This window comes from Sus scrofa, chromosome 10 (assembly GCF_054392235.1).
Source record: "Sus scrofa isolate SSC_HxYL_T2T_F1_AM1 chromosome 10, Sscrofa_HxYL_maternal_Yorkshire_Landrace_v2.0, whole genome shotgun sequence".
Classification (NCBI taxonomy): domain Eukaryota; kingdom Metazoa; phylum Chordata; class Mammalia; order Artiodactyla; family Suidae; genus Sus; species Sus scrofa.
The window spans coordinates 66,706,319-66,720,149 of record NC_139392.1 but is presented as its reverse complement, the minus strand read 5'-3'; the positions used below and the strand labels follow the sequence as shown (position 1 = coordinate 66,720,149).

The 13,831-nt window shown below is 37.4% G+C and overlaps 1 protein-coding gene across 4 annotated transcripts in view; it reads right to left on the bottom strand.

Moving 5' to 3' along the window:
* Positions 1-1,267: 1,267 nt before the first annotated feature.
* The window catches only part of WAC (WW domain containing adaptor with coiled-coil), an 88,990-nt gene continuing 76,426 nt past the window's right edge, over positions 1,268-13,831 (bottom strand). For all 4 annotated transcript variants that reach the window (XM_084979987.1, XM_084979986.1, XM_003130704.6 and 1 more), the window contains 6 exons: positions 13,210-13,332; positions 11,459-11,607; positions 8,011-8,129; positions 6,367-6,553; positions 4,681-4,808; positions 1,268-2,721 (listed from right to left, as the gene is read on the bottom strand). In XM_084979987.1, the coding sequence (XP_084836113.1) occupies positions 2,652-2,721; positions 4,681-4,808; positions 6,367-6,553; positions 8,011-8,129; positions 11,459-11,607; positions 13,210-13,332 (776 nt within the window). In that variant the 3' untranslated portion in view covers positions 1,268-2,651. The remainder of the gene's footprint in view (positions 2,722-4,680; positions 4,809-6,366; positions 6,554-8,010; positions 8,130-11,458; positions 11,608-13,209; positions 13,333-13,831) is intronic.

Sequence of the window (13,831 nt, the reverse complement as noted above, 5' to 3'; positions counted from 1 at the left end):
CCACAAAATACATTTTGTTACAGCATCGGCTTTTAAGGTTTGAATATAACACTATTAGTGTACCTTTTAAAACAGAAAAATAAAAACCCTGAGGTTTCCTAAGGACTATTCGTTTTTTCAAACTATCTAAACCAAGGTGCCCACCAAAATGAGATACATGTTCAAAGCCATGGCAACAGGACAACTAAATAAAGAATATTCTTGGATATTATGCCTATTTTAATAAATATTCCCTGGTTACCTCAAGAAGGTTAGTAAGCTGGACACCATGTCTGTTATTAAAGTGCAGTATTTGAAATAATTCACTACAGAATATGTCAATCTGTTAATAAAGTGCAGTATTTGAAATAATTCACTACAGAATATGTCAATCAAATCTTGTAAAAATATTTCCACAAAAATTTTAATTTTTTGTTTAAAAATTCACCAGAGTATTTCAAATTAGGCATCTTCTATATATATGTAATATATATATTATATATCATATATATGAGAGCAATTTGTTTAGGGATATAAATATTTTTTAAAGTCAAAAGAAAAAGGTGACAGAGATCAATACACAATGAGCAGATCAAATTCAAATTTACCTTAAATCACAAGTCAAGTTGCCATCTGATCAGGAAACATCGGGCTACTACATCAACAACTGCTCTCACTTCTTTCCAGAAAAGACACAGGGCTGCATCAGTAAGGGTTCTAACTTAACATAGTTCTTCAGAGTTTCATTTACATGCACTAATCAAGTCCAGCAAATATTAACAATTTCATAGGCATTAACATTTCATCACGGTGTAATTTAGGACATTTGTCTTGTCTTACATTTTAAAAGTATCCTCAAGTTACAGGAAAAAAAAAAAATCAGTTTCCAGTATCATTTTAATTCTTAATTACACTGGAACATTTTGGTATTTTAGTATCATCCATACTATCACTTACAGTTTACTTTTTTAAATTTATTGAAAACTCAGAACATTACTTTCTATACTTTAAGTATGTTTAAAGCACAAGAGCAATTTTGAATTTTTGGTATCCCAGAATGTAATAACAACATCTAACACACAAAATAAGCCCTTGGTGCTGGCAGTTCTGAAAGCACATGAATACATCTGCCTCAATAAGGGGAGGAAAACAAAAAAGGTCTCTAAATCAGATAAGATTTTGAAATGAGATTTTCCTGCATAAGGAAACCTTTGTGATTTAATACTGGCAGTGTCATGCTAAGGCCATGTGACCAATATTTTAGCAAAGAAAAGAAAAGCCAAGGTAATTTTATAGTAGCAATAGTTTCTTTTTTTATTTTAATATACTTTAGGAAACAATATACAAAGCTGAGCTTTCCCACCATTTCCAGATAACAGCAGGAAGCTCCAATTACACAAATTTAGCGTTTTGTGATGGCTAAGAACAGCAGTCAGCACCAGACTTGAACAGTTATAGCTACAACACAGACATCCTTCAAAATGAAAGGTCGTGATAGCAAGACAGGTAACCAGGGTTTAACAAATGACAACCACTTGGGAAGTGACTTAATCATTCTTGTTGAATTTCATATTTCATTAAATATTCTTACACACAACTTCCTGTTAATATGCTTTAAACAAAACCGCCCTTAAGGAATTATTTCAATTAAGTATAAATGTTCAACAAGAATAGTTCTGAAAAAGAATCCCCAGGTAGTTCAAATTCTAATATGCATTGACCAAAGAAAAGAAAAATAACAATTTTTGTTTGTTTTAACATGTTTATTACAACAGGTACAATTCACATCTGACTAGCTTTGTTTCCTCTTTCCCCTCCCACAACCATGTTCATTGGGCCATTTCCTTACATCTGAGCAATCACTGTACTTTCAGCACACATGCCCAGCAGTACTTAAGTCCATTCTTACGTGGTGCAAATGGATTTCAATAATTTATACAAACAAGTGGGTTATGCTCAATCACTGCAATTTTTAAGCTACTGTACACAGGAATGAAAAGATTATAGAAAAGTGCCATAGCAACAGTGCCTTAAGAAAGGAGAAAAAGAGGAGCCTTAAAAAAATGGATAAAATCAGATCAAGGATTTCAGAGGGAAATGGAACACACGGGAAATGAAAAACATTTCTCTGCAAAACAAATGAAGAAGCACTGCTCTTGATCAGGTGCAAGTGTGGGGACCGTTGTTTCATGATATCTTGTACACTGCCCATATGGTTCAAGGTTGCATCCTCAGACACAGATCGCCTGGCGCTTGCACTGTAATTTTTTGAAAATGCAAGATTTCTGAATGATAAATTAACCCCCCAAATTTTCTTTTTTAAAAAAGCTAATTTTGCAGACAGGTTTACATGTAAAAGGCTAGGTATTTAGCCACCTCAGCATTGATTAGTTTTGGATGTCTAAGCTCTGTTACACATGGCTTCCCATGGCTTCACTCTACAAAACATATTTACAACGTGAAGAATACATCTACAAGAATCTACATTTCAAGGGTTTTACAAATCAATCTTGTATCTCTCCCCTGAATTTAATCTCACAGACCCCATCCCCTTGTCATTTCCTTTGCCCAGCTTAACGGTCCAAAGTCTACTTAAATGCAGCTCAAAAATGTTAAGATTGGGCAAGATTTACAGTTCCTGTACTCAACTCTGTGTGCAATTATTCACATCTTCACACCATGAAGGAATTCTGATTTTTTAGCTTTTCAAGTTCCTTAATTTGTTGTCTCAAAAATAGTATCCTGAAAAATTAAAACAAAAAAAAAAAAAAAAGAAAGAAAGAGGGCATTAGAACTCATGTCATTATGTTATAGAAAAAAAACAAAATTTCTAACTATAAAAATACCTTTATAAAGAAAATGAGTTGAGATAAAGTAATTAAAAACTGATTAAATTAGGACAAAATAATGACATATATTAAAATACTGAGATGACAAGTTAGGATGTTTCCTAAGTTTTCTAACAATTTCTCAATATTTACTTCAAATGACTGATTTAAAATGCAGTTGTTCCCTGCCTTACCACAAACACAAAAGGCAGCAGATATTAAACACGAAACAGACCTAAATTATGTTTTCTAGACTACAATATAGTAAGTGCAAAAGGCTAATTATTTTTCTTTTCTCTCTTTTTTAGGGCTGTACCTACGGCATATGGAAGTTCCCAGGCTAGGGGTTGAATTGGAGCTGCAGCTGCCAGCCTACGCCACAGCCACGGCAGATCAGAGTTGCGTTTGCAGCCTACACCACAGCTTATAGCAACATCAGATCCTTAACCCACTGATTGAGGCCGGGGATTGAACTCGCGTTCTCATGGATACTAGTCAGGTTTATTACCACTGAGCCATAACAGGAACTTAACAGTCTGATGAACAATTCTCAATATAAATGTAGGTTCATAAAAATGAACAGGCAGAGTTAAGGTCCAATTGACATGAATATTTAAAACAAAAAATAAAGTACGAATTCCACAGCTAACTAGATGTCCATGAATTTCATAAAGTTGATTCTCTTCTGACCTCTCTGCGTACACCAGTGAGTTAGGCATAATCACACACTAGCTAGATATCTCTGTCCAAACACGATTATGTGACACATGACTGACATGAGTGACTGTGTCCATAAGTGTAATTTTCTACAAGTCCAATCACCTGTCTAGCAAACCAAAATAAAGTTTCATGTATGTGAGAACTACTTTCAGAGCAATCCTAGAGTAAAAATACTCCCAGCTGATATTCAAAAAGCACCTCTAGATATTTTAGTAGTTGAAAGGTTAGATAAAATCTGCTAAGTTTATTAGAAGTCCCAACTTGGTATTTTCTATTAATTATTGTGGCCTTATGACAAGATTAACTCTTACGACTCAATATAGACAGGATGTAAGGCCACTGAAAGTCCCTGACTTTGTAACAGGCATTTTAAAAAGTATCTATATTACTTCTCACGACATAGATATTCTGCTTTTCATTAAGAAATGTGAGAGAGAGAGTTTAGCTGAAAACAATTAAAGAAAGCAGATATGTATCATTCAACTTCCTAGACAACTAAACCTTTAACGTAATTTCCAAAAGACCTATCAATGATGCAATCTGCAACTGAAAAAAGTACCTTCAGCAATAGAGTGCTATTCTCAACTGGAAAGGACTTCATCCTCTGCCACTGTCAACACCTCACTTTTTAAATAAAACATTACTGACACTTTACAGTATCATAATGTAAGACAAAAGTCTCATGAAGCATTTACCATGGGTTAAGAAAAATAAAATCTAGATGCCATTACCATTCAATATATTCATAGGAATATTATTAAATTATGAAAACAGGTTATAGTATTATGGAATATCACATCAAAGAGAACCTTAAATTTCAGATTAAATTTGACTTACGATCTTCAGTCCAATTCAAGATAACAATGATAAAAACCAAAAAATTTTACTTCAGTGAAAAACTTGGGAGTTCCCAAGTCATGGCTCAGCGGAAACAAATGTGACTAGCATCCATGACACAGGTTTGATCCTTGCCCTTGTTCAGTGAGTTAGGGATTCGAGCTGTGGTGTAGGTTGGAGACGCAGCTACAGCTCCAATTCGACCCCTAGCCTGGGAACTTCCATGTGTCTCAAGTGTAGCCCTAAAAAGACAAAAAACCCCCAAAACTCAAAAAACCAAAAAGCAAAACAAAACAAACAAAAAAAACCACCTTACCTTTGCTCTCGCAAAGTTGCTTGAATTTCACATACTCGGACTAAAGATCTTAAATTTTTCAATTCAGTACAAATTTCTGACATGTGAACGCTTCCCATGTTATGGGCTTCTTCTCGCAATCTCGATGCCTGTAATTAAAGAAATGAAAATCACATAAAATCTAAGTCACATTCATATACAAAAAATAAAACATTAAATTACTAAGGAGTTCCCACTGTGGTACAAGGGGTTAGGAACCTGACTAAAGCAACTTGGCCTAGTGCAGAAGTTCATGTTCGATCCCCAGCCTGGGAACTTCCACACACTGAGGGTGAGGCCAAAAAAAAATGACTTCCCCTTTAACATGAGAGAATAGTATTTCCAATCTCATAGTGGTATAGCACTAGGAGAGAAGGACTCATGATTTGTGGTGAATAAAAGATGCTGGGGGAGTTCCCGTTGTGGCTCAGCAGGTTAAGAAATCGACGCAGTGTCCCTGAGGATTTGGGTTCGGTCTCTGGCTTTGCTCAGTGGCTAAGGATCCAGCGTTACTGTTGGCTGTGAGGTAGGCCGGCAGCTGCAGCTCTGATTCAATCCTAGCCTGGGAACTTCCATACGCTGCAGGTGTGGATGTAAAAAAAAAAAAAAATAATAATAATAATAATAAATAAATATAAGATGCTGGGTTGGCCAAAGCAAAGTCCAGGTATAACACTGATATAAGGATCTCACTGTACTCCTTTATCATGAGATATACAATGTATCTCCAAGTTTGAACCATGCAGGCCCATTTACACATGGGTTTTTCTCAATAATAAATACCACTGTTCCACATAATCCATGGATCTGAGGATGAGGAACTGCAGCAAGGAGGGATGACCATAAACCTTATACTTGGGTTTTTGACTGTGGGGAGGGTTGCCCCCACCCCAGCCCCAACCCATGAGTTTCTCAAAGGTCAACTGTACTAACAGGTTCTAAAACCATCAGACTGGCTGGCTGGGTAGAAAAGGTACACTGGCTTTGAACAGTATCACTGTATTAACTTGGTGACTTTGGTATAATCAACTATATGGTCTTGAGGGCCTCATTAGTAAAATGGAAAAAGTATCATTCTCTGCACTGGTCAGTAGTTTTAGAAAGTGCAGAATTAAACTTTAAGCACTCAGCACAGAGCCAAATGCTAACTAAGATTTTTGGGTTTTGTTTTTGGGGGTTTTTTGTACTTTTTAGGGCTGCATGTGCAGATATGGAAGTTCGAAGGCTAGGGGTTGAATCTGAGCTGCAGCTGCTGGCCCCTGCCACAGCCACAGCAACTCAGGATCCAAGCTCCATCTGCAACCTACACCACAGCTCATGGCAATGTGGGATCCTTAACCCACTGAATCGGGCCAGGGATAGAACCCGCATCCTCATGGATGCTATCTGGGTTAGTTACTGCTGAGCCACCACAGGAACTCCTAAATGCTGAGTTCTTGATAATGGGATTTATAATGATAATTTAAATACTTTATTTGAAATCCCAAAAAGTTAACATAAATACCTTCTAAGTACACATCCAACACTTTATAAAGGGACTAGGGACAATCAAATTAGAAACTGGTTAATTGGCTATTTTAAATATAGCTTGAATTCAGTGCTCCAGATTTTCTCAAAGCAGAATTCAGTTATCATACAAAGGTTAAGAAACATGATCATGTAACATACCTGCTTCTCTGCATGATCTGCAGGCCATCCTTGAACGTGCTTAATGAGATTTTCATTGAAGTGTGCTGCCAGCGTGGGTGTTAATGAACACGCAGGTCGGGCAGATGGATTCTGTGGTACAACTGTTGCAGTTGATGCATTACTACTAGAAGTATGATTTGGACCAGGTGATGGACTTCTCTGGCTACTAGAAAACACAATTGAATGTACTGTATTTTTAAAGTGGTTTCTACGGAATCCGAGAAATTGCCTATCAATACCTTTCATTAAAGATATCCAAATTTATTATTTTAACATCAAATAAACAGAATTTAAAATCCAAAGTATATCAGGTATTCCTAATACACTTTTGGGGGTTAAGAGCCCTTTAAACACTAAGGTCAGAGTTGGATTTAAATACCAATCAATGCTCTCCCACATTTGACAGCAGAATCAACGCTGTGTGCTGCAAATACACTAACAGAACTAAGAAGTGGTCACATTTCAAAAGTCATAGAAATAAAGCATATTTATGATATCTTAAATGCATGACGACATGGAGAGGAAAAAATACAATGCGTTTTACTGTTTAATATCAGAATAAACTGTTGAATCAGAGGGTGAAATAATGTGAAACAAAATACAGACATTCCATTGCATAACAATGAATGAGTTTAGTAGCAAAGTAAGACCAAAAAAGCAACACTCTGAGACTGGTTATCTTCTACAACGGTATGGTTTGGGCTGTGGTTTAAGGACTCGGTGGTGAGAACCAAAAATTTAATCACTAAGCTCATTTCCTACCTGCTTCACACCAGATTTGGCTCTGAATCAATTTCAGTTATTCAGAAAAACTAAGTCTCCCAAACAATGAAGTCTTTTCATCACTGAGGATATTTAAAATAATACTGCAGCCTCTAAAGATAATTTAAAAGAAGAACTTCCCAAAAAAATATTCTGAGCAATGGCAACACTGCTGAAGTAGACAGTTTCCCAAAGTGATAATTTTCAAGGGAACAACCCTCATTTGGACGTCAATGTTGTGAAATGCTTATTTAGAAAACAACAATAAAAACAACAGTTGAATTATTTTACCACCTTGTGGCAAGAGATAAAAACAGGACAATACGAAAATTATTTAAAGTTCTGTTACTCAACAAAGGAGAGCGACAATACAATACAGCTCTGACAAGCAACACACAAAGGGTCAGAATTGACGCTATAAGGAAAGACAGACAGACAGACATTCACAACAGATGGAAAACATTGACCCAAGTTTTAGATGTGAGATTTTTGTCTTCATTAATATACTCAAACGTAAAACAGCTACAAGGAAGTTAAAAATGATATTTCAGTGAGTTAATAAGTATTTTAAAATCATGTGCACTCTTTGTATAAGTAATCACATATTGCTCAGATCATATTCCACCAAGGAAAATTCTAAAGAAAGTCACTTCTTTAAAACCCAGGCTTCACTACTACAGACAATCTAGTTATTGCAGTAAGATATCTGCCTTTGTAAATTTTATAATACATAGAACTAAGGCTATCCATGGATTCTTCCAAGACCAGGTTCTACTATACATACATTTATAATATCTCAACAATATGGCGATATAATGTATTAAGGAAAAAACAATGTCGTCTCAACACACATCAACTTACTTTGAGCGCTGAAGACTTCGAGGGGAAACAGGTTCATGACCTTGCTGTTTGTCAGCAGTTACAGGCTGCTGCGTGGCTGATTGTGAAACTGGTCCTTGCTTAACTACTGGAGTACTAACCTAAAATGTCAAAATCTGATTAGACAGCATTCTACCACATAGGCAAAAAGCATGAAAACTAGATACAGGCAAAAGTTCTACCAATTAAACTTTATCTCTATCCAGAGATTTTTAAGATAACAGGAGTTGACCTGATTCATAATAAGATTAACATTAGCGATTCAGCCATAGTATCTTTTAGGGGCCAAGTACACCCAAATCTTAAAACACCATAAAATCTAGAGATTTAAAGAAGCAGAGTCAAAGGAATCTCCAAAGGTCATGTAGTTAGAAAAAAAAAAAAAAGAGTTTTGAGACTTGGGTCTAATTCTTTATAAAACATTTCAGGGCCATAAAATTACTTGATTAGCAAACCAGCATAAGAAACTAGTTCTCTTGATTTGAGTTCAGTGTTACTTCCAGTACACTATAATACCTCTTCATATCTACTGTTGCTTCTGTTATCAATAAAAATAAATACATTATGGAGTTCCTGTTGTGATACAGCGGAACAAATCCGACTAGTATCCATGAGGATGCAGGTTCGTTCGATCCCTGGCCTTGCTCAGTGGGTCAGATATCCAGTGTTGCCGTGACCTGTGGTGGTAAGTCACAGATTCGGCTCGGACCCCACATTGCTGTGACTATGCCTATGCCAGCAACTGTACCTCAGATTCGACCCCTAGCGTAGGAACTTCCATATGCCAATAATTAATATTCTCCTAAACAAATGTGGACAGCACTGCTACTTCTGAAAAGAGCATATTCTTTTATAAAGAACATTTTTATAAGAGCGAATGTTCACTTATTTTTAAAAACAACTTGAAAGGTTTGAAATGCAAAAACAGCCATCTGCTTAAGGGATTTGAAACAATTTTATAACCAACTGTAAACCTAACACTGCCACTTATATCTCACTTCTTAGTCATCATTCACTGTACTCTAAGATAGACCCCAAAGATAAGTTGTAAACTCTAAGAATAAGGTCTCTTGCTAAAATTCACATTTTAATTCTTCTCCAATCAAATTACAGGCAAACAATAAAAAACTTCATGCAAACAATTTTAACTCAAAATTTTAAAAATCAATCTAAGCCAACAACCCAAATGGAAAACGGGCAAAAGACCCCAACATTTTTCCAAGGAAGATGTACTGACGGCCAACAAGCACATGAAAAAATGCTCAACATTACTGATTATTAGAGAAATGCAAATCAAAACTACCATGAGATACCACCTCACACCAGTCAGAATGGCCATCATTAATAAGGCCACAAATAACAAACAAATGCTGGAGGGGGTGTGGAGAAAAGGGAACCCTCCGGCACTGTTGGTGGGAATAAAAGCTGGTACGACCACTATGGAGATCAGTATGGAGGTACCTTAGAAATATATATATAGAACTACCATCCTATGACCCAGCAATCCCACTCTTCGGCATATATCTGGACAAAAATTTCCTTGAAAAAGACACATGCACCACATGTTCACTGCTGCTCTATTCACAATAGCCAAGACATGGAAACAACCAAAATGTCCATCGATAGATGACTGGATTAGGAAGATGTGGTATAGATAAACAATGGAATTCTACTCAGCCCTTAATAAGAAGAAAATAATGCCATTTGCAGCAACATGGATGGAACTAGAGACTCTCAGACCAAGTGAAGTAAGTCAAAGAGAAAAGACAAATACCATATGATATCACTTCTATTTGGTATCTAATAAAAGGCACAAATGAACCTTTTCACAGAAAAGAAAATCATAGACTTGCAGAATAGACTTGTGGTTACCAAGGAGGAGGGGGAGGGAGTGGGGTGGTTGGAGAGCTTGGGGTTAATAGATACAAACTGATGCCTTTGGAATGGATAAGCAATGAGATCCTGCTGTGTAGCACTGGGAACTATGTCTAGTCACTTATGATGGAGCATGATAATGTGCAAAAATAGAATGTATACATGTATGTGTAACTGGGTTACCATGCTGTACAGTAGAAAAAAAAAATTGTATTGGGGAAATAATCATTAAAAAGTACTAATAATAAAAATCAATCTAGACTGAACCTAAAACTTGCATAAATAAGTGGTTGAAGCAGGGAAGTGATGAGCCAATGGGAATACCACAGAGATGGCCTACTATCAATTTCAAGCTACATTTCAATACATTTTTATCTTTAGGATTCTGCTAAAGATTTTATTTGAATAGAATTCTTTGGCACAAAAGATTGAAACAGCCCATTGTTTTACAACTAAAAAAATTTCCTCCTAGGAGTTCCCGTCGTGGTGCAGTGGTTAACCAATCTGACTAGGAACCATGAGGTTGCAGGTTCAGTCCCTGGCCTTGCTCAGTGGGTTAGAGATCCGGCGTTGCCGTGACTGTGGCGTAGGTAGCAGACGCAGCTCGGATCCCTCGTTGCTGTGGCTCTGGCGAAGGCCAGCGGCTACAGCTCGGATTTGACCCCTAGCCTGGGAACCTCCAAATGCCACAGGAGCAGCCTTAGAAAAAGACAAAAGACAAAAGACCAAAAAAAAAAAAAAAAAAAAAAAAAAAATTTCCTCCTAGAGTTATCCATAAGACTGAAAAAAAAAATTTACAACTTGTATATACACCAACTTCAAGTTCTACTAGTGGTATGCTATAAAGCAAGAGTGAGTTATGACTGGGGACCGCTTATAAATCTGTGAACAAGACTCAAAGAATGTAATACAAAATCTGACAAGAGCATCCTAAGGTCCTATTTACAGTCTAATAAGAATAGAGACAGCAGTCTCCTAACTCTCTGAGGAGCCATCTATGTAAGAAATTTGCTTGAACACACACATAGGCAGTAGAGCTTAGTAAAGTGGGTTCCATATTCAGAAAGATGTTAAATCTCAAATTCTGACTCCACTACAAAATCAAATTTAACGGAAGGCTTAATTTTCATACCTATTAAGGCACATAGTAGTTAAATGTGAAAATTAATACAATACATAAAAAGCTCTCAGCACAGAAACTGACTCATTTTTATAATATAAGTATATGGAAAACATGTTCTCATAAATCTTAGAGTTTGAAAATTCTACAAATATTAAGACTCGATTAGTATACCTTCTTTATCCACAAAGCCCAGAATAGAAGGAGAATAGAATCAGTACATAAAAAGGGCACAGAGGGATTCCCTCCTCCAACCCCTCAAATAACAGAGAGAGTCTAACCTGCATCTTTTTCTCACTCACCTGTCCTCTAGTCCATCATTACCTCCTGCTCAAAAGAGGGCTTTTCCTCCAACACATATCCTAAAACATTATTAAAAAACCCATTTTATCCCAAAGTGGCTTCTTTCCCAAACTTCCCTCCAAGGCAACATACCTTTGGCTGTGATGAAACAGGAGGAGTACTAATCAAAGGTTTGATAGGGACAGTGTTAGTTTGAGGTGTGCTTATTCTCGGTGACACATAGGATCTTGGGGATGACGCATCAGACGTTAACGACATTGGAGACTGATTAGATGGCTGGGCTATAAGAGAGTAAAATAAACCAAAAACCTCTGTAATAAATGCAGGGAAGATCTTTGCATCTCTCCACAAGCCCCATTCCCAAGAAAATCCTTACTTGAAAAGGTCCATCTGAACTTCTCAATGGAGCCACATTGACCAAATGAGCTGCTAAGAGATAAGCACACCCAGCATGGTCCCAACTCTAAGTCTCAACATATTCTCACATGGAAGTGGAAGGTTTCCTCTCACCATCCTTACTGCCTCGTCAACTCCAAGTGTGCCTGGCTAGCCCCTCGGATTCCTGCCTCACCACGGGCTCTCAGAGTATTTTCAATATATACTTCTACACTACACCAGGTATTCCTGCTCAACTCATCAGCTTTCTGCACGGGGGCTGGCGACAGGTCAAGGGATGCTTTCACTTCCCTTCTGCTCCTATGATGTGCATCTCTCCCCTCCGGACACTGCATGAAGAAGAGAGCTGGCTGACTCAAGGCAGAGCTTGAGCCCTTTCTATATCCTACAGTCAAAGTCACCTAATACCCACTCGAACCAAACTCCAACTTTTTTTTTAATGGCCACACCCATGGCATATAGAAGTTTCCAGGCTATGGGTCAAATAAGAGCTATAGCTGCTGGCCACAGCCACAGCCACACCAGATCCAGGCACATTACAACCTATGCTGCTGCTCATTGTAACACCAAATCCTAAGCTACTGAGTGAGGCCAGGGATGGAACTCGCACCCTCATGGATACTAGTCAGGTTCTTAAGCCACGGAGCCACAATAGGAACTCCCAAACTCCAACTCTTCAGTACATCCAATGATTCACAAAGATTGAGGGCATATCATAGTTTATTGCAGCTTTGGAGTTATGCTGAAATTAAATATACACTACATTACAGATTGGATGGCAACGGTGTAAGATAAATGTCAAAAGCTTGCTTCACCTAAAAACTAAGGATGAGAGTTCTGGTTGTGGCCCAGTAGTAACAAAACTGACTAGCATCCATAGCAACCCAGGTTTGATCCCTGGCCTTACTCAGTGCATTAAGGATACGGCATTGCCACGAGCTGTAGTGTAGGTCGCAAACGTGGCTCGGATCCAGCATTGGTGTAGGTCAGCAGCTACAGCTCCAATTTGACCCCCTAGCCTTGGAACTTCCATATACCAGTACCGCGAGTACAACCCTTAAAAAAATATATTAATTTTTTTTAAAGGTAAAGAGTAGTACTACTGTACACAGCAGTGTTGAAAAAAAAAAAAAATCAAGCAAAATAAAATCGTTAGGCGTTCCCACTGTGGCTCCATGGGTTAGGGATCAGTGTTGTCTCTGCAGCTGCTAGGGTTGCTGTGGAGACGAGGGTTCGATTCCTGGCTTGGCACAATGGGTTAAGAATCCAGCATTGCCTTAGCTGTGGTGAAGGTCACAGCTGCAACTAGGATTCCATCCCTGGACAGGGAACTTCCATTATGTTTGTTATAAGTGATGGGAAAAAGAAAAAAGAAAAAAATCATTATTACAGCTAAACTCTCTCTCAAGACGGAAAGAAATTTGCTATTAATCCCCCCCCACTGCCCATCAAGCTACAATTCTAGAGGTATCGAAGAATATAAATACCTTGTGTAGACAGCTGAGTAGCTTGAGAAATCAGAGAAGTTAGGTTGAAAGCAGATGGTCCAGCAGTAAGAAACTTGTGAATTATAGACTGCAATGAGGCTTGTGTCACAGCTGCTGTAAGAACTACAAACATACAATGGCTTAAATTCAAATAAAAACACAGTGGCATATATGGCATTAGTAACAACGTGTGAGCTCAAAAAGAACCCAGAAAAAAACTGGAATGTTTCAAACTAGAACTCTCAAAATCAAAGTCTACGAGATAGGAGTAACATATTGGGTCTAGACATGTCAAATGATCTGTGGCAGAGGAAAAGAAACTTAATGGGTTTATAAAGAAACAGCAGTTTCCTTTTCACCAAAATTTAAGTGTTCAGTTAATGAAAACTGTTATGAGACTCTCTACCTAGAAAAATTTACTTACTGAACAAGAGAAAAGCATGGTTATCTTAATTAAATAAAGATACAAAACACTGAGGAGACGAAGAATGGAAGATTAATGTCCAACTAGCCTGAGATAGCTCAATTCTTAAAGAACTTAACTGCTTAATGCTACTGTTAAAATATATTATGTGAAAACGTACACAAATAGAAATGTTAAGATTTAATGTTAGAATTGAAA